The sequence below is a fragment of the Clupea harengus genome, chromosome 9, assembly GCF_900700415.2.
Source record: "Clupea harengus chromosome 9, Ch_v2.0.2, whole genome shotgun sequence".
Taxonomy (NCBI): domain Eukaryota; kingdom Metazoa; phylum Chordata; class Actinopteri; order Clupeiformes; family Clupeidae; genus Clupea; species Clupea harengus.
The window spans coordinates 8,133,084-8,148,716 of NC_045160.1; the positions used below are offsets into that span (position 1 = coordinate 8,133,084).

Sequence of the window (15,633 nt, forward strand, 5' to 3'; positions counted from 1 at the left end):
TACACCCAGGATGCTGCGCTCTTCTAGTGAGAGACGTTTGGCACTGCCGTCTGTGCAAGTACGGCAGTCCAGACTATTCTCATTTGTAGTTCCACGTTGGTGGAATGAACTACCTAGCACTACCAGAGCAATGGCGTCCCTCTCTACCTTTAAGAAGCTTTTAAAGACCCAACTCTTCAGAGAGCACTTCCCGTCCTAACTGGCACTTCGACTAGTGCGTAACTTGCAATTACAGCAGTTACATTTCTGCAGTTCTTTTTCTTTTTATTTCATTTTGTTATATTTCTTATGCAAAGTAGTATTTATTGTTACACCAGGTTATGGTTATGAAACTGTTGTGTTGAAACTTGTCAGAAGCCATGTCAATTTCCCCACGCCACAGATATCTGGACGGGAGAAGTAATAATTCATCTTATACCTGTTTTCTATTTCTTTCACTTGCTTTGTTGCCAGCAATATTTGTGTCTATAGATGCTATATTAGTGAGTTTAGACTTGGGGACCTACTATACATCACAACTGACATTGTTGGAATATATGTAACCATGTGATCTACACACAATGAAAGGTGTTTGTTATAGAATTTGAAAATTGGTGACTAAATGTAGTGGCTGGGCAACAGTTTTACTGTTGTAATTGTTCTTAGTAAATGTTTGGACCCAAAAAGATCTAAAAATGGGACCTAGGTTAAAAAAATCCAGAAGTGTCTCTTCTATCCAGCTCATGACACATTTTGGTAAATGTCAATATACATATACAAATCAACCAGTGAGCAAGTCTGCCTCAGAGGACATGAGCCTGTAAAACAATATGACCAAACCCATTGATAAGAGTGGATGAGGTCATATTGACTCACCTTGTTCTCATGAAGGACATGCAAATCATGTTCATCCCTTTTCTACTGTTTGTGAGGTCTTAGTGTGGTATCTTGGTTGGTTGGATGCCTGACCTCACCATAAACTCATGTCCTTGTAAAACACAGAGATGGGAAGTAGAGGCTACTCTAGTTACACTACTGTGAATAGCATAAACATGAAATCAACCAGGTGGTGTTTCTCCTTTGCGTCTCACTTCAGGCACATACACTGCAAGTCACTAAAGGTTATTGTGGGTGGTGATGTTTCACAGAATTGGATCACTCCAATATAGCAACCTTTCGCATGGCTGGATACATTCCGGGTGATGGTAATTTTGTACCACAAATAAATGGAAATCAGAAACCAGGTTTTATTTACAATGATGCACATCAAGGGAGAGAGAGCATAGCTTCTCATAAATATTCACCATCTTCTCTGATTAGAACATAGATGAGAAAGTTAAAGTATCCTAGGTCTGACAGGAGAGGGGATTAATCACCGGGCCCATCTTACGTACGTTACACTGAGTCAGGACAATCACCAGGCTACCATCATCAATTGTTAACCTGGCCATTTACAATACATGTCTAATGACGCTGAGAACGCAAGGAGTGACAGTGACACAGTGAACTCAAACCTACACACACAGGCCCAGAAAAGTACCCAAACACAACTTGTAGCTTCCATCTTTATCTGCCCATTGATATCCCTATGCTGTAATGTGCCTTGTGCATGTTGAACCGCTTCTTGTGGATTCCACTTCTTCCCTGTTTTTACCATTGTTCTTGACTGCTGGATCCTTAGACTGGGCCAAAGTCTTCTCTAGGCTGGTAAACTTCTCCAAAAGCTACAGTACTTACACAACATGGCAACCCAAGCCATTTCTTAACTGGCTTATACTAGACTCTCAAATTTCCCCACCTCTGAAATCAACTTCATACACAGTCAAAGGTCATCCTAGGTGTGGCAAACGCTCAAACTCCAAGTACTACAATTTCAGTTTACCAGGCAAGAAGGTCTAAGCAATAATACTAATAGCTAAATTGGAGGGGAAGAATTGACTTAAGGAATTATTTCCTAGCCTTTATCGGAAACTTTAATGAAGAAAGTTACTGGAAAGGCACTGTTAATATTTTACAGCAGTAGCTGCACTTGATAGGACAGATAACACCTACTCTGTACAGCCACGTGGTTAAAACGGCAAAACATCACGTGTTTTACTTCAGGAAATATGAAAAGCTTAAAAAGGAACAGAAAGGACAAGACCTTCAAGGGAAGCTACACTAACTCTTGTTGGGTCAGCTTTTAGGGTCTTTTTGTGTTTTATACAGTTTAGTCAAAATATAGTGTGCTAGGTTGATTTTATTAAATACATGATTGATACTTTACTTAACTGTACCTCGTAAATGTATCTGTGTGAGTAATATGACTACATAGTGTAATTACAATGATTTTGAATTTTGCTTTACACATTTTATAGAAATTATTCAGAAAATAATTATTCAGAATACAAATTGTGTGTAGTCTGTAGAGAAATTAAAATGGCTCAATATATGATAGACTAGTTTGGTTTGGTAAACAATGCCATGCTTTAAAGCTTCTTGTGCCACTCATATGACAGAATAATGAAGAATGACAGATAGACATGTTGGCTGAGAATTCTTCAAAAACTCAATCTACAATCATTCTTTCTGTTATCTGACCATGAGTTAGAAGGTTTGAATGTTCTGAAAGACAGACAGGTTGTATCACATAGCAGAAATGCAACTCGATGTACTAAAGAAGATACATCTTCTCTTTAAAAAGAAATTTAAAAGAACATATAGGTGGACTCTATTTTGTCCCTCTCTCACACACGTATAGTTTCTGGTGTATTATATTATTTATACAAGGGGTGAGCGCATGGGCGGAAATTTCAAAGCATTCTTTTTTTTTTGTGTGTCTTTTAATTTTATTCTTGATGTCATTTACATTCAGACTATTTAAAATGATTTTGTTCAATCGAGTATCCATCTACAATAGGGCAGCAAACATATTAGACTCATAAGTGTGCTTCCGAGGGGGGTGTAGGCACAGGGCGCGCACCGACCCCACTGGGGGATTAAGCATAGAATAATCAGGTATCGTCGTTGCATCAAGGGAGGGCAGGGGGGACATATAATCAACAACACAAGACTGCACAAAATACAACACAAGCTTGTTTAAAACAAAACACAAACATGTAACATAAAGGCTGACATTGCGAGGGGGAGGAGTATTCGCCCTCATCGCCAGCCCGTGAAGATTGTGAGGCTTCGTTCAGGCCGGCCCCAACTTCATAATATATTTCAAAGCATTCTTGAGGGTGACAATAACAGTAAATCAATAACAGTAAATGTTTTTCAAGGGAAATTTCCGAGGAGGACTTACAAAGTGGCATCTGCTGCCACTGACATAATATATTCATAGGAAAACACCTAAAAATGTAGTCCAGCCGGCCTCTCCCCATAAAACAATATTTACCATAACATAATTAAAATGCACACCTTTCAAGCATTGGGAGACACTCCCCACTGACTGCAATGTTAACTATGTTAGTAGGAGTTTCTTCCGAAGTCAGGAGAAAAGGCAGAAAATACCTTGGGCAATGACGAAATGTTTGGACCCAAAACGATCTAAAAATGGGACCTAGGTTAAAAAAAATCCAGAAGTGTCCCTTCTATCCAGCTCATGACAAATTTTGGTAAATGTCATTATACTTATACAAATCAACCAGTGAGCAAGTCTGCCTCAGAATACATGAGCCTGTAAAACAATGACCAAACCCATTGATAAGAGTGGATGAAGTCATACTGACTCATCTGGTTCTAAGGAAGGACATGAAAATCTATCTACTTCGCGTTTACTCCTTGATTGCCTTTTGTTTTCCCAAGATCTTTTGAGCTTTGTAGTTTTGACTCTCAACATTCTGTGTGTTATCGTTTGGGCAATCACACTTTCTTAGCTTTTGTGTCCTGTGTTGCCTTTGTGTTCATCCCTGTTCCCCTGGCTTTGGCTGTTCAAAATAAACCACCATCTTCCATACGTCTCTGTGTCGCCTGAGGTATGTGACAATACACTGTGAACATTACAACCACTGTAAACATTACAACCACCATAAACACAATAAAAGACTGAATAAAACTGAATAAAAGACTGGACAGGACAAAGCCAGTCTTATTAAATTGGAGGGGAAGAATTGATTTAAGGAAATTCTTTCCTAGCCTTTATCGGAAACTCAAATGAAGAAAGCAATTGGAATGGCACTGGTATTATTTTACAGCAGTAGCTGCACTTGATAGGACAGATAACACCTACTCTGTACAGCCACTAGGTAAAACGGCAGAACATCACGTGTTTCACTTCAGAACAAATGAAAAGCTTAAAAAGGAACTGATGATAGGTCAGACGTCCAGGACAAGACCTTCAAGGTAAGCTACACTAACTCTTGTTGGGTCAGCTTTTAGGGTCTTTTTGTGTTTTATACTGTTTAGTCACACAGATATAGTTTGCTAGGTTGATTTTATTAAATACATGATTGATACTTTACTTAACTGTACCTCGTAAATGTATCTGTGTGAGTTATATGACTACACAGTGTAATTTGAATTTTGCTTTACACATTTTATAGACATTATTCAGAAAAAAACTAATAGTTTTTGTTTTTGCAATGCATCAAATCATAATTGTTTTCCCTACAAATTGTTTGTAGTCTGTAGCGAAATTAAAATAGCTCATTATATGATAGACTAGTTTGGTTTAGTAAACAATGCCATGCTTTAATTGCTTCTCCGCAAACAGTTTGTGCCACTCATATGACAGAATAATGAAGAATGACAAATACAATCATTCTTTCTGTTATCTGATCATGAGTCAGGAGTGTTGCTTGTTCTGCAAGACAGACAGGTTGTATCACATAGCAGAAATGCAACTCGATGTACTAAAGAAGATACATCTTCTCTTTAAAAAGAAATTCTGACAACATATTAGGCGGACTCTATTTTGTCCCTCTCTCACACACGTATAGTTTCTGGTGTATTATATTATTAGTTTCAGAACAATGTAATATAAGATGATAATGATTCTGATAACAAATATCTTACAAGTATGGAGCAGCATGACAGACATAAATTAAACTTAGGACTTAAGACATATGAGGGCCTGGTCTAAATAATAATAGAGCACACGTTCCTGAGAAATGTGGTTTGTTCTTACTGATGCTGACCTAGTTAACAAGTTGTGTGCTGTGTAGGCCCACACCCCGTTAACCTTACCAAACAGTTTTACCATTCTGTGGGTGTTTGACCATGAGTCAGGAACTTTGCATATTTTGCAGAGCAGACAGGTTGTACCACACTAGTACTGATAGTCTTAACAATTAATTCTGTAAGCTTTGAAACCTGTCCTTGGTAGTGTATATATATATATATACACACACACACACACAGTATATGGAGAGAGAGAGATAAAAGAGATTTTCCACTAGGCTACGTAAGAAGTGTAGATCGTAACCCCCTAAACATACAAACACACAATTATGACCATCGGTTAAGAAATGTCATGTTCGTGCCTTTTGTGTAGGTCTATTTAAAGTGTAGTCCGTGCCACTTTTTTATCAAAGTCAATGTTTGTATTTAAACATGGTCAGTATTCGTACACAGTCGTCTATAAATAGCAGTTGCTTGCACTAAGCCATAAAGGTCCGTGTACTTTGCGGCCAACGGATTTTCGTTTTGAAATGAGAAAACCAAAATCGTTGGAAAATTGAGAAAGAAGATTTCCACACAGTAGGCCTATTTTAATTCCCGATTTCCATGTTTAAGCACATCAAAGAAAATCCGATAACGGGTCGTTTTTTCGTTTTCTATTATCAAAACAAAAAACGGAAAATTGGTCGTTTTCCGATTTTCTCCTTTCAAAACGAAAATCCGTTGGCCGCAAAGTACACGGACCCCCCTCAGACTCATCTCTCAACACCTGTTCTGCGCCGGCATTTTATTGAACCATTGCACATATCACGGAAATCAATCAATAAAAAATATCCATATTCCGACTTACTCTCAATCACATACATGCCGGGTTAACCCACAGACAATAATATTATATAAATACATAGGCTAGCACACTATTTACCTCAATAGTTATCCCACATTACACACACCCCTCTTATCCCACCAACTTGGCGTGGGCACGTTTGACGTTCGATGGCCCCAGAGTTGAAAGGTCCTTCCTGACTTTCGATCGGGTCGTCCCTGTGTGTCCTGCCTAAGGAAGTCAATGATCCACTGCACAGAAAGCCCTCCGTTACTGTCCAGCCCCGTACAACGCCTGCCACGCGCAGAAGGGAAGGCTCTTCAGTCACCGTATGTTTGCGGTGTGTGTCTTCACGGAAGCCGTCCTGATTGCGGTGAAATCTGCTTGTGGCGTTCGTGTGTAAATAAACTGTGTGCTCGTAGCCCGTGTTGTCTAGTGTGTTTGTTTTCACCCTGGAATGTATTACCGTTGTGGTAACAGGCAGCCGCACCGTTACAAGGACAAATCACATGGTTTGACATGGACACGTACCAAAACATTCACACTATGATTAAAGTGAAAGTAAAAGTTATACTGACGATGCCAGCCACAACTGCTTTGGCGGAAAAATAATTTAGCTGCTTGAGATATTAAAAAAGACCTACCCGAAGAACAGAATCACCAAGACATTGGCTCTAATAACAGGATTGGCTGACTTTGAAATCGATAAGGAATGTTTTCAGGGAGGCTGACTCGACTATTATAGTCAATCTTTTATTATACGGTAAACTGAGTTTTAATCCTTTAACAAGAGCGTGTAAAACCAGGGTTGGGTTAGGCTACTGTCGGTGCACATAATGAACTAGCGATCTAGTGATCGATCAAGTAGACTAAGTTTTATAATAAGATTAAAACGTGCCTTGTTTCACAGTGCAGTCTTTGTCACACCGTCCCATGCTTCAGTTGCTCTCCTTCACGTCTGTTTACAATCAATAGATGTTTTCTCTTGTTTACAGAAACATTTTATGTTGCCACTATGCTAAGTAATTTATCATAATGCAACTGTAATTCACAGTAATGGTCTACATTACAGCTCTGCAGTAGTATACTGTACAAAGCCAAGTTAAACACAGCAGAATTCATATAAATTCCTAACAGTGAACCTTTAAGCCTTTGTTACTCATTTGGGCCTGGGTGCAAAGTTATGTTTAATCAGACTCCCCTGTTAGTAAAGTCTGTAAAATGTTCTGCAAGTGGGAAAAAATCCATCCAGAAAATCATACCATGTTGTATGGTAAGAAATGAAAGGTGCAGGACTAGGGCAGAATACTTAACTAGAGAATACATGAATTATGTGCAAATTACCTTTTTAGGAACATATCACAAGATGCATGTTTCTGTTTATCCACAACTATTTGCGGTATTTTCACTTAGATACTGCCGTCTGTGGAGCACTAAACCTCCAACCAAAGCAAGAAGGACTGATATACTGGAAATTCTCTTCAAATTACCATCCCACTAAATTAATCCAGAATGGCCCAGGAAGAAGCCTACTCCACTCTTATGCATGGAATACAGGAGCTCACCTTCAAAGGGCCATCTGTACCCAGTGAGCTACTGCTGAATGGCCATCATGCTTTTCCTCTGGCTGTGAACGCCGAAGATCAGGTCATCATAGCTGCCTCGTGCTATGGCCTTGGCCGCATAGTGGTGCTGGGGCATGAGGCGTACCTTCAAGACTTCCCAGAACTAGTTAAGAATGCCCTGGGTTGGCTACAAGCCCCATCTGGGAGGGCTACAGTAGGTGTCCATCCCAGCAGCAAGGCCATTGTGGGAAACCTCTCCTCAGTTGATGCAGAGGTCTGCCAGTTCAGAAGTGATCTGGGAGTTTATGTTGCAGATGCCTATAGTGTCGGCCCATTTGCTGAGGATCTGGTGAGTTTCCTCAAAGAAGGAGGAGGTCTTCTTATTGCTGGCCAGGCCTGGCATTGGTCTCACACACATCCTCAAGAAAATGTACAGCTAAACTTCCCTGGAAACCAGGTGTGTGGTGTGGCTGGTATTTACCTCACAGAGCGTTATGGGAAACATGGATGTGTCCCAATTCCATCAAACATCCCATTTAAATGGTCATCATTGTAAGTAACATAAGTATGTTTATGTCCACTGCAAGCATTTTTTTTTAACATTATTATCTTAATTTAAAGTTTTGTGGCCCAATTTTGATGGTGAAAATGGCCCAGACGGGTTTTTAAAACTCTGGCGATAAATGAAACTATCTGCCGAGGATATAGGTGTGGCAATATATTCTTCTCATACAGGGAACGTTTTAATGTGCCAATCACAAACCAGCACTCCCCAAGTCTGATTTATCTATCTGGCAAAACAATATCACATTCTCTTTTTTGGAAGAGTGGCGCATTATGCCTACATATTTCTGTATTAGCAAGGAAACAGAAGCAAACCTGTGTTAAGGGTTAATGCAATTATTCTATCTCGGATATCCACGAAGTTAACACATATCCTGGCGAGCTTTAAAAGGTTAAACCCATTGAAAGACTCAAGTGTCTGGGAAGAGGTAGTGTAATTTATCCGACTTCAATTAAGTGCTCAGTCAGCAGTAAACGAATGTCATCCATGATGGAGGTAAATACAAAATAATGACATATCTTATTATTTGTATTTACATATTGTAGCCTAATTAGCCTAAAGCAGAAGAACAAATGCCGCGCAACAGCAAAAAGATCTCTTTTCCTGGCTGTAAAAGAGTGTAGAAAGAGATTGCATTCAGGCTAATCCGGTTGTTCAAAGTTATAAACATAAACATAGCTCGCAACCTCCCATATCTTATGCATTCCCTATTCAATTAGGCTACTGGTCACTGTTGCTCTTGCATTTTATGCATCAGGTTCTTTCCCTGTCCCTGGGATATCCCATATCGCCAGTATTTCTATGCATACAGTCACCAGTAGCCTCATGTTACGCAAATTAATATCTTTACGTGTACACTCTCTCCCATCGATCCAATGCTCAGCTTAACAGGCTCTCACTCATTTGTTCGGTTCTGCTGGGGTTCTAGATGCACCAACTGCACAAAATGGCCTACAGTTTGTTCCCAGAATAATTCTAAGTAAAAAACACCACGTAAAGGATAAATCTAAGTTATCCAAGTGAGCAAAACACTTTTTTACATGCTCCAAGCATCACCTGATTTACAATATAACAGTCAGTTCTAAGACATTTGGCTGGGGCATTTTAAAACAGCCCTTACAAACTACAATTATGTATCAACAAATGTAATGGTTTTGAACAACAGAAGAAGCACTACGGTTTATCATTTGTAGTCCAGAACCCACTCTGATATTGTTATCTTCGTACATTGTAATCTCGTCTAACACATTCAGTTTAAAGGGCCTGCACGACAATGCTATTGGTTGGCTTTAACCTAACGTTTCACTAATTAACTTTGGCTTGGGTCTGCCCACTTAATGCCTAACGGTATGGTCACATGTTCTGTTGGATCTTTCAATGGAAACGCTTCCCAATTCACTTTGAATGGGGTGACGTCATTCGTTGCCGAAATGAATTGTGGTTCCGTTGCGCTGTGTTGCGTTGCTTGCGCCAAAAGTTGAGAAAAGTTAAACTTTTCGAGAGGCAACACATGCGTCAGCCAATCAACTCGCATTTATGCAAATACACCAGCGCAGGCGCTAGCCAATCAAATTGGGTTTACGCTAATATCCAAAGAGCGCATCGCTGAAAAAAAAAGATGGCAGACCTAACTCCTTAGATGGTCGTATTTGTACATAAAAGTAGTTTGTTTGACTTTTTTTTGCTTATTTTTTTAAAAAGTAACTACCCACAAGGTAAACAGCTCGCTAGCAGTGTGATTGGTTGTTGACCTGTCAATCTCACTATAAACGTCTCCATTATCAACACAACCCCATGCGCCAGACACTCCCCCTGTCATCCGTCACGTAACGCCTGTCGTCTGAATGTTCCGTTACCGCGTGTGCAATGGTGTACATGGCCGATTCTGCCAACCATTTTTGCCATCAAAATAGGGCCCTTGGTGTTATTGCTTTTAATTTCTGATTTGTGAAAGCAGGGACTCTAAGCCCATTCACTATTAGCCAATCAGTTGTATGTACAGTATTTCTATCATTATATAGTATTTATATTTATTTAATATCATTTGCTACCAATAAGTATGGCAATTTGAATGTTTTACTGTGACATTTATCAACAACAATTTATGTATTTGTTAACCTTTTGCATAGAGCTCTCGAGGGAGCCTATTCTACCCTCATGCATGGAATACAGGAGCTCACCTTCAAAGGGCCATCTGTACCCAGTGAGCTGCTGCTGAATGGCCATCATGCTTTTCCTCTGGCTGTGAACGCCCAAGATCAGGTCATCATAGCTGCCTCGTGCTATGGCCTTGGCCGCATAGTGGTGCTGGGGCATGAGGTGTACCTTCAAGACTTCCCAGACCTAGTTAAGAATGCCCTGGGTTGGCTACAAGCCCCATCTGGGAGGGCTAAAGTAGGTGTCCATCCCAGCAGCAAGGCCATTGTGGGAAACCTCTCCTCAGTTGATGCAGAGGTCTGCCAATTCAGAAGTGATCTGGGAGTTTATGTTGCAGATGCCTATAGTGTGGATCCATTTGCTGAGGATCTGGTGAGTTTCCTTAAGGCAGGAGGTGGTCTTCTTATTGCTGGCCAGGCCTGGCACTGGTCTCATACACATCCTGGGGAAAAAGTGCTCCTGAACTTCCCTGGAAACCAGGTGTGTGGTGTAGCTGGTATTTACCTCACAGAGCATTATGGGAAACATGGAGAGATTCTTGTACCACCAAAACTTCCTCTCAGAGGGTCCTTAAGGTTGTAAGTATCTTTCCTGAATCAAAAGGTAGCTTACATTAAACATTTTGTGGAAGGTGAAAATTAATTCATGAATATTATAAATAAGGAAATTCTATGTGTTCACATAAAAAAGTAGACGTTAAAACCCAGTTAATATCCATTTATTGCAGACATACATTTTCATACATATACTGATATCTAAGATTTTTCATATTCTAAAATCTGTTCATGTTGCAATCCACAGTAAAAATGAAAAGGCCAGAGAGGATCTGGAATTCTTGCTGAATCAAGTGTCTGAATTTGATATCCGTGGTGATTTAGTACCTTCAGAAGTCCTGGTCCATGGTCCCCTCGCATTCCCCATTGGTGCTACACCTGATGGCAAAGCCTTCCTTGCTGGGGCTCACTATGGCCAGGGCAGAGTCATCGTGGCCACTCATGAGGCCTTTCTCTTTTCTAAGAGTTTATCCACATTCTTTCTGAATGCTCTGCAGTGGTTGGACAAGGGACGCAATGGGGCAGTTGGTATTGTACCCAGGCTTCAAAATGTTACCAACCTTCTAAGCAAGTCTGGTCTTCCTTGTCAGGTGACTGACTTTAAGGATGACCTTAGTGTCTATGTGTGCACCTCATACAGCGGTGATCACTGCAAAGAAATCCAGAGCTTTGTTGCTGAAGGTGGAGGACTCCTCATTGGTGGCCATGCCTGGTACTGGGCTTACAGCAATACTGCAGCTAGCGCATTGACGAAATACCCAGGCAACCACATTCTCAACCAGATGGGTCTATCGATCCTGCCCAACACCTTAGAAGCAGGATTATACAAAGTTCAGCCAGTAAAGGAATTAGTAAAGGTGTACCAGTTTCGTCAGTTCCTTACACTTTTTTTTGATTCCATGACTCAGAGCCAGAGTCTCAATGAAGATCAGAAGGGCTGTCTTCAGAAGATGGGAAGAGACTGTGCTAAGTACCTCACCATGTCTGCTCATGACTGCGCCTCCTATTCCTCAGTGCTGGAGATACTAACAGACTTGGTGAAGACAGGGAAAGTCCCACAAGTTTGCGGAAGCTGCCCGGTGAGAAGCACTGAAGACCGTCTGCTCCTTGAAGTTGCCAGTGGTGTATGCAAGGTATGCCCAGATCCGGGTTCTCTCCTGCCCTACATCATCAAGGATCTGCCAGCTCTGCCAACTGTCAGCAATGCCAAGCTCTGCATTAGTGCCAGCACAGCAGGTCAGTTCCATCACACCTTAAACACAGAAATGAAGACTGTATGGTCTGTTGGTAATAACATAATTACAATGTCGCCCCGTATACCTTTGTATTTGTCTTTTCCTCTCTGTATGGTGGCCATATGGCAGATGCTAAAGAATGGATTAGCACTGGTTTGTACCTATCCCCTGGCATGGGGACAGATATGGAGTTTCCCGCCCAAATAGTGGGCAAAGGTTGGAAGGTAAGCTTAGATATTCTTAATATTCCTATGTGGCCAACCTAAAATATTGTAATATATGCTATGTTCCAGAACATTACTCCATGACTCAACAGAAACATAACTAGTTCTCCTTCCTTCTTCAGGTGCAGATTGGCTGCCAGTCTGACAACCTTAAGAGAGCAGATGTGTTGAAACGAGCACCAGTGGTGTGTGAGTGCTTCCCTGTGGACAACAACATAGTGCAGGTGTGGAACCTCTGGGGGGGTCTTATCTACTTGGTCGCCCCACCAAAATGTCACGTGGTGGGAGAAGAGATAGTGGTGCAGAAAGCTGTTCGAGCACCATACTATAAATCTGGTAAGGGACACTGTTAACAGGAACACTCAGTTAAAGCGGCTAACTGCAAGCCTGAAATGGTAGTTTAGCAATTAAAAACACTATTCTTGACAGTGTGGGCTTATGCCAGTGACAGCATCCTTTTGTTGTTGTTTTTTTTTTAGCTGTTTTCGCTACATAGACTCACTAGCGTCTCTTGAGGTACAAAGTGGTATTATGAGAGAGGATGAGCAGGGGCTAGCTGGTTAGCATGCTAACTTTATTGGATATCTGGGCAAAACTAGACATTACTAGACAAAATTAGACATTACGTCGAAATGGTTGCTATTTTTAGTTCGGTTTAGTTTTAATGTTTTAAACTAAAACCCCTACATATAGCACATTTAAACCTTAAGCTTGAGAATGAGAGTAGATGGTAGAAGTGGCAGGCCCATACAGTACACAGTATGGTCAAGACTAAAACCTAAAGAAGCAGAATGACTATTTGTCTTGGCACTCACTGATGTTTGCAACAGAAGCTGCATCTGTTTGGAATATAATTCAGTGGCAATAAAATCCTACAAATTGTACATGTAAGTAGTTATCCGGATTAAAAGGATGTAATTAAAATAAATAAGTTTATATACTAATAAACATAGGCCAACATAGCCTATAGAGGCCATTGCTATTAGTAAATGGAAATAAATGCCAAAGCTACCAGGTGTATTGTCATACTGATAATACTTTTACTTATACACAGGAAAAGATGTTAAATTCCTTGAGCTATTTGTTGGGGATTTCCCACAGCGGCCACACCTCTCATTTCTCCATGCAAATAATGTTCCTATGTGTGTGTGTATGCCTATTTTGAAGTTATTCATTAGAAGTTAGACTATATTACATAGCTTCTATAACAGGTTGCTGTGATTGTCATATAATAGGCAGTGATCATAATGTCTCTCATTTTAAGGGGAGACCAGCGTACCTGACTGGGTAAATAATATCCGACATGCCCCTGCACCCTGGGCTGAGTTAGAGTTTGAGAACCTTATAATCTCTCTTAACTCTGAGTCCATCAGAGACTTGGATCGGCCAGATTTGGTGGCGGCTCAGTGGGATGCCGTCATGAGGGGTGTGGCCGACCTGGCTGGGAAACCTGCAAAGTTCCCACGCAAGGAGCGATTTGTGGCAGATGTGCAGATCTCAGCGGGTGAGTCAGATGCTTTTGGGACATCATGTGGCCAATCAAGAATGTATTTAAACACCATACAACAAATGGAGTGACATCTAGAGCACCTTTAGTTAAACAGTTGGTTAATGGAAGTAGGAATCGTAGGCCAAAGACATTTGCAGACTGGTTTCATGTTATGCGTTTTACATGTCATATTATTGTTAAATGATCATAATTCCTTCCCCTTTTGAGTTTAATTTCCTGTTGTTTTACAAAAGGATTCATGCACTCTGGCTACCCAATCATGATGCATACCCCATCGGCTCCTGACTTACTGAAACTAACCAACAAAAAAGATCCTTGGGGACCACTCCATGAGTTGGGCCACGAACAGCAGCGGAATGTCTGGGAGTTTCCCCCACACACCACCGAAGCCACTTGCAACCTGTGGTCAGTGTATATATCCGAGACGGTGCTTGGACTGCCCCGGACAAAAGCCCACCCATCATTGCAACCTTCTAAACGATTTGCCAGGATCCAGAATTATATCAAAGGAGGGCGAAACCTTAAACACTGGAGTGTCTGGGTGGCACTTGAGACCTACTTGCAGGTATTATGTCTTTGTTTTCTGTTAGATGCTTTCTGTACAGTGGTTGATTATGGCGATTTCTGAAAAGGTATATTGTAGCTGTAGTTGATCTAAAAGGCCAGCAGTTTGTTACAAACTCCTTAACCATTTGGCTATATACTTTGTATTGATAAATAATATCTTTCTTTGGTGTCTAATTATTAAACTGCCATCTAATTTAGTGTCTAATTACTAAACGTTGTCATTTCCAATCACCAAATGTTCAGTCAGGAATCTCTTTTGTCTGTAATGGGGAAACTAATGAAAACTGTAAAGGAGACTTTATCCTTTCCCTTCCCCCCTTATCTCCATCACCAGCTCCAGGAGCAATTTGGCTGGGACCCCTTTAAGAAGGTCTTTGCTGCATATCATGACATGGAGGGAGTGCCTCAGGACAACAAGGGCAAGATGAACACATATGCAGAGACCTTCTCCAAAGTGGTGAACAGGAACCTGACATCCTTCTTCAAGGCCTGGGGCTGGCCACTAGAGGCTGCCACTGAGGAGAAGCTCTCAGGTCTGCCTGACTGGAGTGATCATCCAATGGCCCAGTATGCCTGAGAGAGGATAGGCTAGTGAGGGTCTTTAAAATATGCTTAGGCTTGCTAGATTGCAATAAATTACTCTCATTTTTGTAATTTGTTTGGCATGAAGGACAGTAGATGAAGATATTGTTTTGAGGGTAAGAAAGGGAAATTCTTAAATCTAATTTTTTAATACCTCTTCAGAACTGCATTTAGCTCCTTTCATGTGTCTTTTTCTTAGCTTTTTATTTTCTTAATATTCTAATAATTCACTGTCCTAAAAATGGGATTGTTCACTCTTCTAATACTGTGATGTGTTGTGTAACCTTGCAATGTAATCAAAGAGTTATATCTGTCTACCAGTTCTATTTATTAAATAATGAAGGTACATCTTTACCCAAAAATAAATCATTTTTAGTTGCTACCTCCCCGGTTTCACACATGTGACATGATAACTGTGACTGCTCAGTCACTGTAGAATAGCTTTTACATTAGAGCTTTTGAATTGCTGGAGCTGGATGACAGAAGTAGAATAAATAATCCTAGTTACTCTCTGGATTTGTTCAACCAATCACAATTTCAGGATTTTCTTAAGTGCTCTGTTTTTCAGTCATGCTATATAGGGTGTTTGTTGTGACTACATTTGTAGGTGTGTGTGTACATAATGACATCTGAAAAAAAAAAACGAATAAAATAATCTTAAAGCACCCATCAAGGTACTACTTATGTTTTCACTACGAGCATTACAATGTAAACAAGCAATACAAGGACAAACAAGAGAAAGCCAATAGTTTAAAGTTTGTCTAAG

General features: G+C 40.5%; 1 protein-coding gene across 3 annotated transcripts; it reads left to right on the forward strand.

Annotated features, from left to right (window-relative positions):
• Window positions 1–4,146: 4,146 nt before the first annotated feature.
• Window positions 4,147–15,253, forward strand: LOC105900707 (TRPM8 channel-associated factor homolog). 3 transcript variants are annotated; one of them, XM_031573247.1, is made up of 9 exons: window positions 4,147–4,305; window positions 7,322–8,025; window positions 10,168–10,567; window positions 11,658–11,985; window positions 12,114–12,208; window positions 12,331–12,544; window positions 13,473–13,712; window positions 13,952–14,283; window positions 14,620–15,253. In XM_031573247.1, the coding sequence occupies exons 2-9, from the start codon at window positions 7,421–7,423 to the stop codon at window positions 14,860–14,862; spliced, it is 2,457 nt and encodes an 818-aa protein (XP_031429107.1). In that variant the 5' UTR covers window positions 4,147–4,305; window positions 7,322–7,420; the 3' UTR covers window positions 14,863–15,253. The 3 variants fall into 3 exon arrangements, with proteins under 3 accessions (XP_031429107.1, XP_031429105.1, XP_031429106.1); XM_031573245.2 differs by having other exon boundaries at window positions 4,153–4,305; window positions 10,168–10,773; window positions 10,997–11,985; XM_031573246.2 differs by lacking the exon at window positions 4,147–4,305 and adding an exon at window positions 6,268–6,671 and having other exon boundaries at window positions 10,168–10,773; window positions 10,997–11,985.
• The last annotated feature ends 380 nt before the right edge of the window (window positions 15,254–15,633 follow it).

Coding starts and splice junctions, on each gene's coding strand:
- LOC105900707 (XM_031573245.2), top strand. CDS start 7,421: ATGGCCCAGGAAGAAGCCTACTCCACTCTTATGCATGGAATACAGGAG. Junction 10,774..10,996: donor CTCAGAGGGTCCTTAAGGTT/GTAAGTATCTTT, acceptor TGCAATCCACAG/TAAAAATGAAAAGGCCAGAG. Junction 13,713..13,951: donor AGATGTGCAGATCTCAGCGG/GTGAGTCAGATG, acceptor GTTTTACAAAAG/GATTCATGCACTCTGGCTAC.